Consider the following 18,231-nt stretch of genomic DNA (forward strand, 5'->3'; position numbering starts at 1 on the left):
AGAACGTCCTGAAGAGAATGTGGTGGGAGAACGCATTCGGAGCCTGAGAGTGTGGAGCACGGTAGTAGGTATGTTGAGAAACAGCCTACATGTGAATCCAATATAATGAAAGAATCTTTAACCTCATCAAATGTGTGGTTTAAGATTGTCAGGTTAGCTCGAAATCCCCCCTTTTCCTTCACTTCAATTATAAATATCGTATCTACCTCCACGTTCTTTCTTGAATCACTGTTGTCACAGTAGAAGGCGATACGGAGACTAACTGCTAGTTGTGGAATATAGATCTAGAATATAGATCTGTTCAACATGACTAGTATAGAATATAGATCTGTTCAACATGACTAGTATAGAATATAGATCTGTTCAACATGACTAGTATAGAATATAGATCTGTTCAACATGACTAGTATAGAATATAGATCTGTTCAACATGACTGGTATAGAATATAGATCTGTTCAACATGACTAGTATAGAATATAGATCTGTTCAGCATGACTAGTATAGAATATAGATCTGTTCAACATGACTAGTATAGAATATAGATCTGTTCAACATGACTAGTATAGAATATAGATCTGTTCAACATGACTAGTATAGAATATAGATATGTTCAACATGACTAGTATAGAATATAGATCTGTTCAACATGACTAGTATAGAATATAGATCTGTTCAACATGACTAGTATAGAATATAGATCTGTTCAAAATGACCAGTATAGAATATAGATCTGTTCAACGTGACTAGTATAGAATATAGATCTGTTCAACATGACTAGTATAGAATATAGATCTGTTCAACATGACTAGTATAGAATATAGATCTGTTCAACGTGACCAGTATAGAATATAGATCTGTTCTACATGACTAGTATAGAATATAGATCTGTTCAACATGACCAGTATAGAATATAGATCTGTTCAACATGACTAGTATAGAATATAGATCTGTTCAACATGACTAGTATAGAATATAGATCTGTTCAACATGACTAGTATAGAATATAGATCTGTTCAGCATGACTAGTATAGAATATAGATCTGTTCAACATGACTAGTATAGAATATAGATCTGTTCAACATGACTAGTATAGAATATAGATCTGTTCAACATGACTAGTATAGAATATAGATCTGTTCAACATGACTAGTATAGAATATAGATCTGTTCAACGTGACCAGTATAGAATATAGATCTGTTCTACATGACTAGTATAGAATATAGATCTGTTCAACATGACTAGTGTAGAATATAGATCTGTTCAGCATGACTAGTATAGAATATAGATCTGTTCAACATGACTAGTATATAATATAGATCTGTTCAGCATGACTAGTATAGAATATAGATCTGTTCAACATGACTAGTATAGAATATAGATCTGATTAACATGACTAGTATAGAATATAGATATAAATATAACACTACTATGACTATCTGTAGAAACCAATTAGGAAGTTGTAGTATTTAATGAACTAACACTTTCTATTTTTTTCCAGCTTCTTCAACTGGGAGACCCAGGTGTCCACGTCCAACGTTAGCGCTAACTACCAGGTGATAGCTGAGAACTCCAGTGGGTTGCTGTTTAAGAACAAGACAGACAGAAAGATTCTCAACGTGGACCCTAAGGTAGGCTAGGTGGTGTCATGGCGTTTGTGCTCTCCTCTGGTCTATGTTTCCCAGAGAGAGAGAGAGAGATGGTGCTGCTGTCAGATGGATGGAGAGAGAAAGAGAGAGAGAGAGAGAGAGACAGAGAGAGAGATACAGAGAGAGAGAGACAGAGAGAGAGCGAGAGAGAGAGAGACAGAGAGAGATACAGAGAGAGATAGACAGAGAGAGAGAGAGAGAGAGAGAGACAGAGAGAGAGAGATACAGAGAGAGAGAGACAGAGAGAGAGCGAGAGATACAGAGAAAAAGAGACAGAGAGAGATACAGAGAGAGAGAGACAGAGAGAGAGAGAGAGATACAGAGAGAGAGACAGACAGACGGACAGAGAGAGAGAGAGAAAGAGAGAGAGGTAGAGATGAACCGAGAGAGAGAGAGAGAGAGAGAGAGAGAGAGAGAGAGAGAGAGAGAGAGAGGTGCTGCTGACAGACAGAGTTAGTTCCCCTGCTGACTGTCATTAATAAACACTGAACAGGGTTCTACAAAGTAACAACACCCAGAAAACAACACCCTAATCTACTGTCTGCTAGTTCTGGGTGTTAACATATTCAGATCTCTTGCCTCTGGGGGCAGAGTGGCAAGGGAAGGAGCTTTGTGGAGCAATACAACTATTTGGAACATGCGTTGCAAACAGCTTTAGGGACATATTGAGTTCTGCTGTGTTGTTGAGTTCTGCTGTTACGGGCGAAATCAAAATCGCAGTTGTGCGTTCCAGCTGCGGTCGAGCACCGCCCAGCCCCGACCAGCACCGCCCAGCCCTGACCAGCACCGCCCAGCCCTGACCAGCACCGCCCAGCCCCGACCAGCACCGCCCAGCCCTGACCAGCACCGCCCAGCCCCGACCAGGGCAGCGCAGAGTAGAGCAGACCAGGCTGCTTATTAAAACACTAGAGGCCCTGGAAGCCAGACAGAGCAACCAACAACCACCCACATGCCCAGGACCCAGCCCAGTCCTGAACAGCATGGCACTGCCCCAGCCCAGCCCAGCTCAACCCAGCCCAGTCCTGAACAGCATGGCACTGCCCCAGCCCAGTTCAACCCAGCCCAGTTCAACCCAGCCCAGTTCAACCCAGCCCAGCTCAACCCAGCCCAGCTCAACCCAGCCCAGTCCTGAACAGCATGGCACCTCCCCAGCCCAGTTCAACCCAGCCCAGTTCAACCCAGCCCAGTTCAACCCAGCCCAGTTCAACCCAGCCCAGTCCTGAACAGCATGGCACTGCCCCAGCCCAGTTCAACCCAGCCCAGCTCAACCCAGCCCAGTACAGACCCAGCCATGGCAAAGCGTAACCCAGCCGTGGCAAAGTACAGACCCAGTCGTGGCAAAGCACAGACCCAGTCGTGGCAAAGCACAGACCCAGTCGTGGCAAAGCGTAACCCAGCCGTGGCAAAGTACAGACCCAGTCGTGGCAAAGCACAGACCCAGTCGTGGCAAAGCGTAACCCAGCCGTGGCAAAGCACAGACCCAGTCGTGGCAAAGCGTAACCCAGCCGTGGCAAAGCACAGACCCAGTCGTGGCAAAGCGTAATCCAGCCGTGGAAAAGCGTAACCCAGTCGTGGCAAAGCGTAACCCAGCCGTGGAAAAGCGTAATCCAGCCATGATGATGATTGAATAATGTTTATATAAAACATTTGCCTGATGTTGCAAGAACCTTCCTAGAACACATTTAGTCTCTTTAAAGGTTCCCAGATCACATTTAGTCTGTTCTTTAAAGGTTCCCAGATCACATTTAGTCTGTTCTTTAAAGGTTCCCAGATCACATTTAGTCTGTTCTTTAAAGGTTCCCAGATCACATTTAGTCTGTTCTTTAAAGGTTCCCAGATCACATTTAGTCTCTTTAAAGGTTCCCAGATCACATTTAGTCTCTTTAAAGGTTCCCAGATCACATTTAGTCTCTTTAAAGGTTCCCAGATCACATTTAGTCTGTTCTTTAAAGGTTCCCAGATCACATTTAGTCTCTTTAAAGGTTCCCAGATCACATTTAGTCTCTTTAAAGGTTCCCAGATCACATTTAGTCTCTTTAAAGGTTCCCAGATCACATGTTGTATGTTCTTTAAAGGTTCCCAGATCACATGTTGTCTGTTCTTTAAAGGTTCCCAGAACACATTTAGTCTCTTTAAAGGTTCCCAGAACACATTTAGTCTCTTTAAAGGTTCCCAGATCACATGTTGTATGTTCTTTAAAGGTTCCCAGATCACATTTAGTCTCTTTAAAGGTTCCCAGATCACATGTTGTCTGTTCTTTAAAGGTTCCCAGATCACATGTTGTCTGTTCTTTAAAGGTTCCCAGATCACAATTAGTCTCTTTAAAGGTTCCCAGATCACATTTAGTCACTTTAAAGGTTCCCAGATCACATGTTGTATGTTCTTTAAAGGTTCCCAGAACGTTTCATTAGGTTGTGGGAACAGTTTGCTGGGAACATTGTGGGGGAAAGATATGTTCCCAAAACACAAAAACTCCAGTTGTGTGGATGATTTTACAATGTTTACTTTAGGGTGCAAAACCTGATGTTACAAAAACATTCCCAGAACAAATGTTTTATGTTCTTTAAAAGTTCCTAAAATGTTTCTTCATATTACCACCACATTTTCAGCATGCTCATTTGTAGCTCCTTAAAGCAGATTGTAAAACATCCCCATTATGTTTCTCTATAGACTGGAATACATTCCCATTGTGTTTCTCTATAGACTGGAATACATTCCCATTGTGTTTCTCTATAGACTGGAATACATCCCCATTATGTTTCTCTATAGACTGGAATACATTCCCATTATGTTTCTCTATAGACTGGAATACATCCCCATTATGTTTCTCTATAGACTGGAATACATCCCCATTATGTTTCTCTATAGACTGGAATACATCCCCATTATGTTTCTATAGACTGGAATACATCCCCATTATGTTTCCCTCCAGATTGGAATACATCCCCATTATGTTTCTCTATAGACTGGAATACATCCCCATTATGTTTCCCTCCAGATTGGAATACATCCCCATTATGTTTCTCTATAGACTGGAATACATTCCCATTATGTTTCTCTATAGACTGGAATACATCCCCATTATGTTTCTCTATAGACTGGAATACATCCCCATTATGTTTCTCTATAGACTGGAATACATCCCCATTATGTTTCTCTATAGACTGGAATACATTCCCATTATGTTTCTCTATAGACTGGAATACATTCCCATTATGTTTCTCTATAGACTGGAATACATCCCCATTATGTTTCTCTATAGACTGGAATACATCCCCATTATGTTTCTCTATAGACTGGAATACATCCCCATTATGTTTCTCTATAGACTGGAATACATCCCCATTATGTTTCTCTATAGACTGGAATACATCCCCATTATGTTTCTCTATAGACTGGAATACATCCCCATTATGTTTCTCTATAGACTGGAATACATTCCCATTGTGTTTCTCTATAGACTGGAATACATCCCCATTATGTTTCTCTATAGACTGGAATACATTCCCATTGTGTTTCTCTATAGACTGGAATACATCCCCATTATGTTTCTCTATAGACTGGAATACATCCCCATTATGTTTCTCTATAGACTGGAATACATCCCCATTATGTTTCTCTATAGACTGGAATACATCCCCATTATGTTTCTCTATAGACTGGAATACATCCCCATTATGTTTCTCTATAGACTGGAATACATCCCCATTATGTTTCCCTCCAGACTGGAATACATCCCCATTATGTTTCTCTATAGATTGGAATACATCCCCATTATGTTTCCCTCCAGATTGGAATACATCCCCATTATGTTTCTCTATAGACTGGAATACATCCCCATTATGTTTCTCTATAGACTGGAATACATCCCCATTATGTTTCCCTCCACACTGGAATACATCCCCATTATGTTTCTCTATAGACTGGAATACATCCCCATTATGTTTCTCTATAGATTGGAATACATCCCCATTGTGTTTCTCTATAGACTGGAATACATTCCCATTATGTTTCTCTATAGACTGGAATACATCCCCATTATGTTTCTCTATAGACTGGAATACATCCCCATTATGTTTCTCTATAGACTGGAATACATCCCCATTATGTTTCTCTATAGACTGGAATACATCCCCATTATGTTTCTCTATGGACTGGAATACATCCCCATTATGTTTCTCTATAGACTGGAATACATTCCCATTATGTTTCTATAGACTGGAATACATCCCCATTATGTTTCTCTATAGACTGGAATACATCCCCATTATGTTTCTCTATAGACTGGAATACATCCCCATTATGTTTCTCTATAGACTGGAATACATCCCCATTATGTTTCTCTATAGACTGGAATACATCCCCATTATGTTTCTCTCCAGACTGGAATACATCCCCATTATGTTTCTCTATAGACTGGAATACATCCCCATTATGTTTCTCTATAGACTGGAATACATCCCCATTATGTTTCTCTATGGACTGGAATACATCCCCATTATGTTTCGCTCCAGACTGGAATACATCCCCATTATGTTTCTCTATAGACTGGAATACATCCGCATTATGTTTCTCTATAGACTGGAATACATCCCCATTGTGTTTCTCTATAGACTGGAATACATCCCCATTATGTTTCTCTATAGACTGGAATACATCCCCATTATGTTTCTCTATAGACTGGAATACATCCCCATTTTGTTTCTCTATAGATTGGAATACATCCCCATTATGTTTCTCTATGGACTGGAATACATCCCCATTATGTTTCTCTCCAGATTGGAATACATCCCCATTATGTTTCTATAGACTGGAATACATCCCCATTATGTTTCTCTACAGACTGGAATACATCCCCATTATGTTTCCCTCCAGATTGGAATACATCCCCATTATGTTTCTCTATAGACTGGAATACATCCCCATTATGTTTCTCTACAGACTGGAATACATCCCCATTATGTTTCCCTCCAGATTGGAATACATCCCCATTATGTTTCTCTATAGACTGGAATACATCCCCATTATGTTTCTCTATAGATTGGAATACATCCCCATTATGTTTCCCTCCAGACTGGAATACATCCCCATTATGTTTCTCTGTAGACTGGAATACATCCCCATTATGTTTCTCTATAGACTGGAATACATCCCCATTATGTTTCCCTCCAGACAGGAATGCATCCCCATTATGTTTCTCTATAGACTGGAATACATCCCCATTATGTTTCTCTATAGACTGGAATACATCCCCATTATGTTTCTCTATAGACTGGAATACATCACCATTATGTTTCTCTATAGACTGGAATACATCCCCATTATGTTTCTCTCCAGACTGGAATACATCCCCATTATGTTTCTCTAAAGACTGGAAACATCCCCATTGTGTTTCTCTATAGACTGGAATACATCCCCATTATGTTTCTCTGTAGACTGGAATACATCCCCATTATGTTTCTCTATAGACTGGAATACATCCCCATTATGTTTCTCTATAGATTGGAATACATCCCCATTATGTTTCCCTCCAGATTGGAATACATCCCCATTATGTTTCTCTGTAGACTGGAATACATCCCCATTATGTTTCTCTATAGACTGGAATACATCCCCATTATGTTTCTCTACAGACTGGAATACATCCCCATTATGTTTCCCTCCAGATTGGAATACATCCCCATTATGTTTCTCTATAGACTGGAATACATCCCCATTATGTTTCTCTACAGACTGGAATACATCCCCATTATGTTTCCCTCCAGATTGGAATACATCCCCATTATGTTTCTCTATAGACTGGAATACATCCCCATTATGTTTCTCTATAGACTGGAATACATCCCCATTATGTTTCCCTCCACACTGGAATACATCCCCATTATGTTTCTCTATAGACTGGAATACATCCCCATTATGTTTCTCTATGGACTGGAATACATCCCCATTATGTTTCTCTATAGACTGGAATACATTCCCATTATGTTTCTATAGACTGGAATACATCCCCATTATGTTTCTCTATAGATTGGAATACATCCCCATTATGTTTCTCTATAGACTGGAATACATCCCCATTATGTTTCTCTATAGACTGGAATACATCCCCATTATGTTTCTCTCCAGACTGGAATACATCCCCATTATGTTTCTCTATAGACTGGAATACATCCCCATTATGTTTCTCTATAGACTGGAATACATCCCCATTATGTTTCTCTATGGACTGGAATACATCCCCATTATGTTTCGCTTCAGACTGAAATACATCCCCATTATGTTTCTCTATAGACTGGAATACATCCGCATTATGTTTCTCTATAGACTGGAATACATCCCCATTGTGTTTCTCTATAGACTGGAATACATCCCCATTATGTTTCTCTATAGACTGGAATACATCCCCATTATGTTTCTCTATAGACTGGAATACATCCCCATTATGTTTCTCTATAGACTGGAATACATCCCCATTATGTTTCTCTATAGACTGGAATACATCCCCATTTTGTTTCTCTATAGACTGGAATACATCCCCATTATGTTTCTCTATAGACTGGAATACATCCCCATTATGTTTCTCTATAGACTGGAATACATCCCCATTATGTTTCTATAGACTGGAATACATCCCCATTATGTTTCTCTATAGATTGGAATACATCCCCATTATGTTTCTCTATAGACTGGAATACATCCCCATTATGTTTCTCTATAGACTGGAATACATCCCCTTTATGTTTCTATAGACTGGAATACATCCCCATTATGTTTCTATAGACTGGAATACATCCCCATTATGTTTCTCTATAGATTGGAATACATCCCCATTATGTTTCTCTATGGACTGGAATACATCCCCATTATGTTTCTCTATAGACTGGAATACATCCCCATTATGTTTCTCTATAGACTGGAATACATCCCCATTATGTTTCTCTATAGATTGGAATACATCCCCATTATGTTTCCCTCCAGACTGGAATACATCCCCATTATGTTTCCCTCCAGACTGGAATACATCCCCATTATGTTTCTCTATAGACTGGAATACATCCCCATTATGTTTCCCTCCAGACTGGAATACATCCCCATTATGTTTCTCTGTAGACTGGAATACATCCCCATTATGTTTCTCTATAGACTGGAATACATCCCCATTCGGTTTCCCTCCAGACTGGAATACATCCCCATTATGTTTCTCTATAGACTGGAATACATCCCCATTATGTTTCTCTATAGAGTTGAATACATCCCCATTATGTTTCTCTATAGACTGGAATACATCACCATTATGTTTCTCTATAGACTGGAATACATCCCCATTATGTTTCTCTCCAGACTGGAATACATCCCCATTATGTTTCTCTAAAGACTGGAAACATCCCCATTGTGTTTCTCTATAGACTGGAATACATCCCCATTATGTTTCTCTATAGACTGGAATACATCCCCATTATGTTTCTCTATAGACTGGAATACATCCCCATTATGTTTCTCTATAGACTGGAATACATCCCCACTATGTTTCTCTATAGACTGGAATACATCCCCATTATGTTTCTCTATAGACTGGAATACATCCCCATTATGTTTCTCTATAGACTGGAATACATCCCCATTATGTTTCCCTCCAGATTGGAATACATCCCCATTATGTTTCTCTATAGATTGGAATACATCCCCATTATGTTTCTCTCCAGACTGGAATACATCCCCATTATGTTTCTCTAAAGACTGGAAACATCCCCATTCTGTTTCTCTATAGACTGGAATACATCCCCATTATGTTTCCCTCCAGACTGGAATACATCCCCATTATGTTTCTCTGTAGACTGGAATACATCCCCATTATGTTTCTCTATAGATTGGAATACATCCCCATTATGTTTCTCTATAGACTGGAATACATCCCCATTATGTTTCTCTACAGACTGGAATACATCCCCATTATGTTTCCCTCCAGATTGGAATACATCCCCATTATGTTTCTCTATAGACTGGAATACATCCCCATTATGTTTCTCTATAGACTGGAATACATACCCATTATGTTTCTATAGACTGGAATACATCCCCATTATGTTTCTCTATAGACTGGAATACATCCCCATTATGTTTCTCTATAGACTGGAATACATCCCCATTATGTTTCTCTATAGACTGGAATACATTCCATTATGTTTCTATAGACTGGAATACATCCCCATTATGTTTCTCTATAGACTGGAATACATCCCCATTATGTTTCTCTATAGATTGGAATACATCCCCATTATGTTTCTCTATAGACTGGAATACATCCCCATTATGTTTCTCTACAGACTGGAATACATCCCCATTATGTTTCCCTCCAGATTGGAATACATCCCCATTATGTTTCTCTATAGACTGGAATACATCCCCATTATGTTTCTCTATAGACTGGAATACATACCCATTATGTTCTCTATAGACTGGAATACATCCCCATTATGTTTCTCTATAGACTGGAATACATCCCCATTATGTTTCTCTATAGACTGGAATACATCCCCATTATGTTTCTCTATAGACTGGAATACATCTCCATTATGTTTCTATAGACTGGAATACATCCCCATTATGTTTCTCTATAGACTGGAATACATCCCCATTATGTTTCTCTATAGACTGGAATACATTCCCATTATGTTTCTCTATAGACTGGAATACATCCCCATTATGTTTCTCTATAGACTGGAATACATCCCCATTATGTTTCTCTATAGACTGGAATACATCCCCATTATGTTTCTCTATAGACTGGAATACATCCCCATTATGTTTCTCTATAGACTGGAATACATCCCCATTATGTTTCTCTATAGACTGGAATACATTCCCATTATGTTTCTCTATAGACTGGAATACATCCCCATTATGTATCTCTATAGACTGGAATACATCCCCATTATGTTTCTCTATAGACTGGAATACATCCCCATTATGTTTCCCTCCAGATTGGAATACATCCCCATTATGTTTCTCTATAGACTGGAATACATCCCCATTATGTTTCTCTATAGACTGGAATACATCCCCATTATGTTTCTATAGACTGGAATACATCCCCATTATGTTTCTTTAGACTGGAATACATCCCCATTATGTTTCTCTATAGACTGGAATACATCCCCATTATGTTTCTCTATAGACTGGAATACATCCCCATTATGTTTCTATAGACTGGAATACATCCCCATTATGTTTCTCTATAGACTGGAATACATCCCCATTATGTTTCTCTATAGACTGGAATACATCCCCATTATGTTTCTCTATAGACTGGAATACATCCCCATTATGTTTCTCTATAGATTGGAATACATCCCCATTATGTTTCTCTATAGACTGGAATACATCCCCATTATGTTTCTCTATAGACTGGAATACATCCCCATTATGTTTCTATAGACTGGAATACATCCCCATTATGTTTCTCTATAGACTGGAATACATCCCCATTATGTTTCTCTATAGACTGGAATACATCCCCATTATGTTTCTCTATAGACTGGAATACATCCCCATTATGTTTCTCTATAGATTGGAATACATCCCCATTATGTTTCTCTATAGACTGGAATACATCCCCATTATGTTTCTCTATAGACTGGAATACATCCCCATTATGTTTCTATAGGCTGGAATACATCCCCATTATGTTTCTGTATAGACTGGAATACATCCCCATTATGTTTCTCTATAGACTGGAATACATCCCCATTATGTTTCTCTATAGACTGGAATACATTCCCATTATGTTTCTCTATAGACTGGAATATATCCCCATTATGTTTCTCTATAGACTGGAATACATCCCCATTATGTTTCTCTATAGACTGGAATACATTCCCATTATGTTTCTCTATAGACTGGAATACATCCCCATTATGTTTCTATAGACTGGAATACATCCCCATTATGTTTCTCTATAGACTGGAATACATCCCCATTATGTTTCTCTATAGACTGGAATACATTCCCATTATGTTTCTCTATAGACCGGAATACATCCCCATTATGTTTCTCTATAGACTGGAATACATCCCCATTATGTTTCTCTATAGACTGGAATACATTCCCATTATGTTTCTCTATAGACTGGAATACATCCCCATTATGTTTCTATAGGCTGGAATACATCCCCATTATGTTTCTCTATAGACTGGAATACATCCCCATTATGTTTCTCTATAGACTGGAATACATCCCCATTATGTTTCTCTATAGACTGGAATACATCCCCATTATGTTTCTCTATAGACTGGAATACATTCCCATTATGTTTCTCTATAGACTGGAATACATCCCCATTATGTTTCTCTATAGACTGGAATACATCCCCATTATGTTTCTATAGACTGGAATACATCCCCATTATGTTTCCCTCCAGATTGGAATACATCCCCATTATGTTTCTCTATAGACTGGAATACATCCCCATTATGTTTCCCTCCAGATTGGAATACATCCCCATTATGTTTCTCTATAGACTGGAATACATCCCCACTATGTTTCTCTATAGACTGGAATACATCCCCATTATGTTTCTCTATAGACTGGAATACATCCCCATTATGTTTCTCTATAGACTGGAATACATCCCCATTATGTTTCCCTCCAGACTGGAATACATCCCCATTATGTTTCTCTATAGATTGGAATACATCCCCATTATGTTTCTCTCCAGACTGGAATACATCCCCATTATGTTTCTCTAAAGACTGGAAACATCCCCATTCTGTTTCTCTATAGACTGGAATACATCCCCATTATGTTTCCCTCCAGACTGGAATACATCCCCATTATGTTTCTCTGTAGACTGGAATACATCCCCATTATGTTTCTCTATAGATTGGAATACATCCCCATTATGTTTCTCTATAGACTGGAATACATCCCCATTATGTTTCTCTACAGACTGGAATACATCCCCATTATGTTTCCCTCCAGATTGGAATACATCCCCATTATGTTTCTCTATAGACTGGAATACATCCCCATTATGTTTCTCTATAGACTGGAATACATCCCCATTATGTTTCCCTCCACACTGGAATACATCCCCATTATGTTTCTCTATAGACTGGAATACATCCCCATTATGTTTCTCTATAGACTGGAATACATCCCCATTATGTTTCTATAGATTGGAATACATCCCCATTATGTTTCTCTATAGACTGGAATACATCCCCATTATGTTTCTCTATAGACTGGAATACATACCCATTATGTTTCTATAGACTGGAATACATCCCCATTATGTTTCTCTATAGACTGGAATACATCCCCATTATGTTTCTCTATAGACTGGAATACATCCCCATTATGTTTCTCTATAGACTGGAATACATTCCATTATGTTTCTATAGACTGGAATACATCCCCATTATGTTTCTCTATAGACTGGAATACATCCCCATTATGTTTCTCTATAGACTGGAATACATTCCCATTATGTTTCTCTATAGACTGGAATACATCCCCATTATGTTTCTCTATAGACTGGAATACATCCCCATTATGTTTCTCTATAGACTGGAATACATCCCCATTATGTTTCTCTATAGACTGGAATACATCCCCATTATGTTTCTCTATAGACTGGAATACATCCCCATTATGTTTCTCTATAGACTGGAATACATTCCCATTATGTTTCTCTATAGACTGGAATACATCCCCATTATGTTTCTCTATAGACTGGAATACATCCCCATTATGTTTCTATAGACTGGAATACATCCCCATTATGTTTCCCTCCAGATTGGAATACATCCCCATTATGTTTCTCTATAGACTGGAATACATCCCCATTATGTTTCTCTATAGACTGGAATACATCCCCATTATGTTTCTATAGACTGGAATACATCCCCATTATGTTTCTATAGACTGGAATACATCCCCATTATGTTTCTCTATAGACTGGAATACATCCCCATTATGTTTCTCTATAGACTGGAATACATCCCCATTATGTTTCTATAGACTGGAATACATCCCCATTATGTTTCTCTATAGACTGGAATACATCCCCATTATGTTTCTCTATAGACTGGAATACATCCCCATTATGTTTCTCTATAGACTGGAATACATCCCCATTATGTTTCTCTATAGATTGGAATACATCCCCATTATGTTTCTCTATAGACTGGAATACATCCCCATTATGTTTCTCTATAGACTGGAATACATCCCCATTATGTTTCTATAGGCTGGAATACATCCCCATTATGTTTCTGTATAGACTGGAATACATCCCCATTATGTTTCTCTATAGACTGGAATACATCCCCATTATGTTTCTCTATAGACTGGAATACATTCCCATTATGTTTCTCTATAGACTGGAATATATCCCCATTATGTTTCTCTATAGACTGGAATACATCCCCATTATGTTTCTCTATAGACTGGAATACATTCCCATTATGTTTCTCTATAGACTGGAATACATCCCCATTATGTTTCTATAGACTGGAATACATCCCCATTATGTTTCTCTATAGACTGGAATACATCCCCATTATGTTTCTCTATAGACTGGAATACATTCCCATTATGTTTCTCTATAGACCGGAATACATCCCCATTATGTTTCTCTATAGACTGGAATACATCCCCATTATGTTTCTCTATAGACTGGAATACATTCCCATTATGTTTCTCTATAGACTGGAATACATCCCCATTATGTTTCTATATGCTGGAATACATCCCCATTATGTTTCTCTATAGACTGGAATACATCCCCATTATGTTTCTCTATAGACTGGAATACATCCCCATTATGTTTCTCTATAGACTGGAATACATCCCCATTATGTTTCTCTATAGACTGGAATACATTCCCATTATGTTTCTCTATAGACTGGAATACATCCCCATTATGTTTCTCTATAGACTGGAATACATCCCCATTATGTTTCTATAGACTGGAATACATCCCCATTATGTTTCCCTCCAGATTGGAATACATCCCCATTATGTTTCTCTATAGACTGGAATACATCCCCATTATGTTTCTCTATAGACTGGAATACATCCCCATTATGTTTCTATAGACTGGAATACATCCCCATTATGTTTCTATAGACTGGAATACATCCCCATTATGTTTCTCTATAGACTGGAATACATCCCCATTATGTTTCTCTATAGACTGGAATACATCCCCATTATGTTTCTATAGACTGGAATACATCCCCATTATGTTTCTCTATAGACTGGAATACATCCCCATTATGTTTCTCTATAGACTGGAATACATCCCCATTATGTTTCTCTATAGACTGGAATACATCCCCATTATGTTTCTCTATAGATTGGAATACATCCCCATTATGTTTCTCTATAGACTGGAATACATCCCCATTATGTTTCTCTATAGACTGGAATACATCCCCATTATGTTTCTATAGGCTGGAATACATCCCCATTATGTTTCTGTATAGACTGGAATACATCCCCATTATGTTTCTCTATAGACTGGAATACATCCCCATTATGTTTCTCTATAGACTGGAATACATCCCCATTATGTTTCCCTCCACACTGGAATACATCCCCATTATGTTTCTCTATAGACTGGAATACATCCCCATTATGTTTCTCTATAGACTGGAATACATCCCCATTATGTTTCTATAGGCTGGAATACATCCCCATTATGTTTCTGTATAGACTGGAATACATCCCCATTATGTTTCTCTATAGACTGGAATACATCCCCATTATGTTTCTCTATAGACTGGAATACATCCCCATTTTGTTTCTCTATAGACTGGAATACATCCCCATTATGTTTCCCTCCAGATTGGAATACATCCCCATTATGTTTCTCTATAGACTGGAATACATCCCCATTATGTTTCTCTATAGATTGGAATACATCCCCATTATGTTTCTGTATAGACTGGAATACATCCCCATTATGTTTCTCTATAGACTGGAATACATCCCCATTATGTTTCTGTATAGATTGGAATACATCCCCATTATGTTTCTCTATAGACTGGAATACATCCCCATTATGTTTCTGTATAGACTGGAATACATCCCCATTATGTTTCTCTATAGACTGGAATACATCCCCATTATGTTTCTCTATAGACTGGAATACATCCCCATTTTGCTTCTCTATAGACTGGAATACATCCCCATTAAGGTTTCTCTATGGACTGGAATACATCCCCATTATGTTTCTCTATAGACTGGAATACATCCCCATTATGTTTCTCTATAGACTGGAATACATCCCCATTATGTTTCTCTATAGACTGGAATACATCCCCATTATGTTTCTCTAAAGACTGGAATACATCCCCATTATGTTTCTCTAGAGACTGGAATAATTCCCCATTATGTTTCTCTATAGACTGGAATACATCCCCATTATGTTTCTCTATAGACTGGAATACATCCCCATTATGTTTCTCTATAGACTGGAATACATCCCCATTATGTTTCTCTATAGATTGGAATACATCCCCATTATGTTTCTCTAAAGACTGGAATACATCCCCATTATGTTTCTCTATAGATTGGAATACACCCCCATTATGTTTCTCTATAGACTGGAATACATCCCCATTATGTTTCTCTATAGACTGGAATACATCCCCATTATGTTTCTCTAAAGACTGGAATACATCCCCATTATGTTTCTCTATAGACTGGAATACATCCCCATTATGTTTCTCTATAGACTGGAATACATCCCCATTATGTTTCTCTATAGACTGGAATACATCCCCATTATGTTTCTCTATAGACTGGAATACATCCCCATTATGTTTCTCTATAGACTGGAATACATCCCCATTATGTTTCTCTATAGATTGGAATACATCCCCATTATGTTTCTCTAAAGACTGGAATACATCCCCATTATGTTTCTCTATAGATTGGAATACATCCCCATTATGTTTCCTTTCAGAACTTAGACCAGGTGTTCTGTCAACCTTTTTATAACGTTAAGGGAATGTCCTTTTGCAATCTATCTTAAATGTATTTATGTCATCACAACTGAACATTTCTCTTGTAATGTACCAACACTGTTCCCACAACCTAATTACATGTTCTGGGAACCTTTAAAAAACTCAGATAGGCTGTTCTGTCAACATTCTTGTTTACTCTGTAGGCCTCACCTGGTGTTCGTTTCCTCTGTAGGATTCACCTGGTGTTTGTTTCCTCTGTAGGCCTCACCTGGTGTTTGTTTCCTCTGTAGGCCTCACCTGGTGTTTGTTTCCTCTGTAGGCCTCACCTGGTGTTTGTTTCCTCTGTAGGATTCACCTGGTGTTTGTTTCCTCTGTAGGCCTCACCTGGTGTTTGTTTCCTCTGTAGGCCTCACCTGGTGTTTGTTTCCTCTGTAGGATTCACCTGGTGTTCGTTTCCTCTGTAGGATTCACCTGGTGTTTGTTTCCTCTGTAGGCCTCACCTGGTGTTTGTTTCCTCTGTAGGCCTCACCTGGTGTTTGTTTCCTCTGTAGGATTCACCTGGTGTTTGTTTCCTCTGTAGGTCTCACCTGGTGTTTGTTTCCTCTGTAGGCCTCACCTGGTGTTCGTTTCCTCTGTAGGCCTCACCTGGTGTTTGTTTCCTCTGTAGGCCTCACCTGGTGTTTGTTTCCTCTGTAGGCCTCACCTGGTGTTTGTTTCCTCTGTAGGCCTCACCTGGTGACAACTCCTCCAGGACGCCCCTCCAGTCTGAACTCTACAGCCAGGTCGTCATCTATGACCACATCACCAGGAGGACCTAGCCAATCACATCACCAGGAGGACCTAGCCAATCACATCACCAGGAGGACCTAGCCAATCACATCACCAGGAGGACCTAGCCAATCACCTCACACTGCTATTACCACCTAGCCAGTCCACTGTCTCCTCCCTGCTACCACCACCACCTCACACTGCTAATAAACACATAGTGGAACTCACTGGAAGCCTCTAATTTGATGTAATAAAAGTTGTCCCCCCATCAACGAGGTGCTTTTTCTCCTGTCTCTTGCTATAAGCCTCTCCACCTGGGTGTGGGGACTGAGGACTGATGCCAGTGCAGCCTAACTATCGTGTAGGGAGCTATGCTACACACTGAATGTGAAGTCCCATGGAAAACCCAAACAACAAAAGAACACACCGTCAGACCTTATGGTAGACTTTACCGCTGACAGTCTCATCTTGGATCATGTCTACAGACCTTATTGTAGACTTTACCGCTGATAGTCTCATCTTGGATCATGTCTACAAACCTTATTGTAGACTTTACCGCTGATAGTCTCATCTTGGATCATGTCTACAGACCTTATGGTAGACTTTACCGCTGACAGAGTCTCATCATGTCTACAGACCTTATTGTAGACTTTACCGCTGACAAAGTCTCATCTTGGATCATGTCTACAGACCTTATGGTAGACTTTACCGCTGACAGAGTCTCATCATGTCTACAGACCTTATGGTAGACTTTACCGCTGACAGAGTCTCATCTTGGATCATGTCTACAGACCTTATGGTAGACTTTACCGCTGACAGAGTCTCATCATGTCTACAGACCTT

General features: G+C 39.1%; 1 protein-coding gene across 1 annotated transcript in view; it reads left to right on the top strand.

The window, feature by feature from the left end:
• Positions 1-17,660, top strand: part of cfap299 (cilia and flagella associated protein 299) — a 271,998-nt gene extending 254,338 nt beyond the window's left edge. Inside the window, exons 5-6 of the mRNA XM_071404409.1 lie at positions 1,501-1,630; positions 17,346-17,660. Of these exons, the coding sequence (XP_071260510.1) occupies positions 1,501-1,630; positions 17,346-17,438 (223 nt within the window). The 3' untranslated portion in view covers positions 17,439-17,660. The remainder of the gene's footprint in view (positions 1-1,500; positions 1,631-17,345) is intronic.
• Positions 17,661-18,231: the final 571 nt, after the last annotated feature.

Source organism: Salvelinus alpinus, chromosome 5 (assembly GCF_045679555.1).
Source record: "Salvelinus alpinus chromosome 5, SLU_Salpinus.1, whole genome shotgun sequence".
Taxonomy (NCBI): Eukaryota; Metazoa; Chordata; class Actinopteri; order Salmoniformes; family Salmonidae; genus Salvelinus; species Salvelinus alpinus.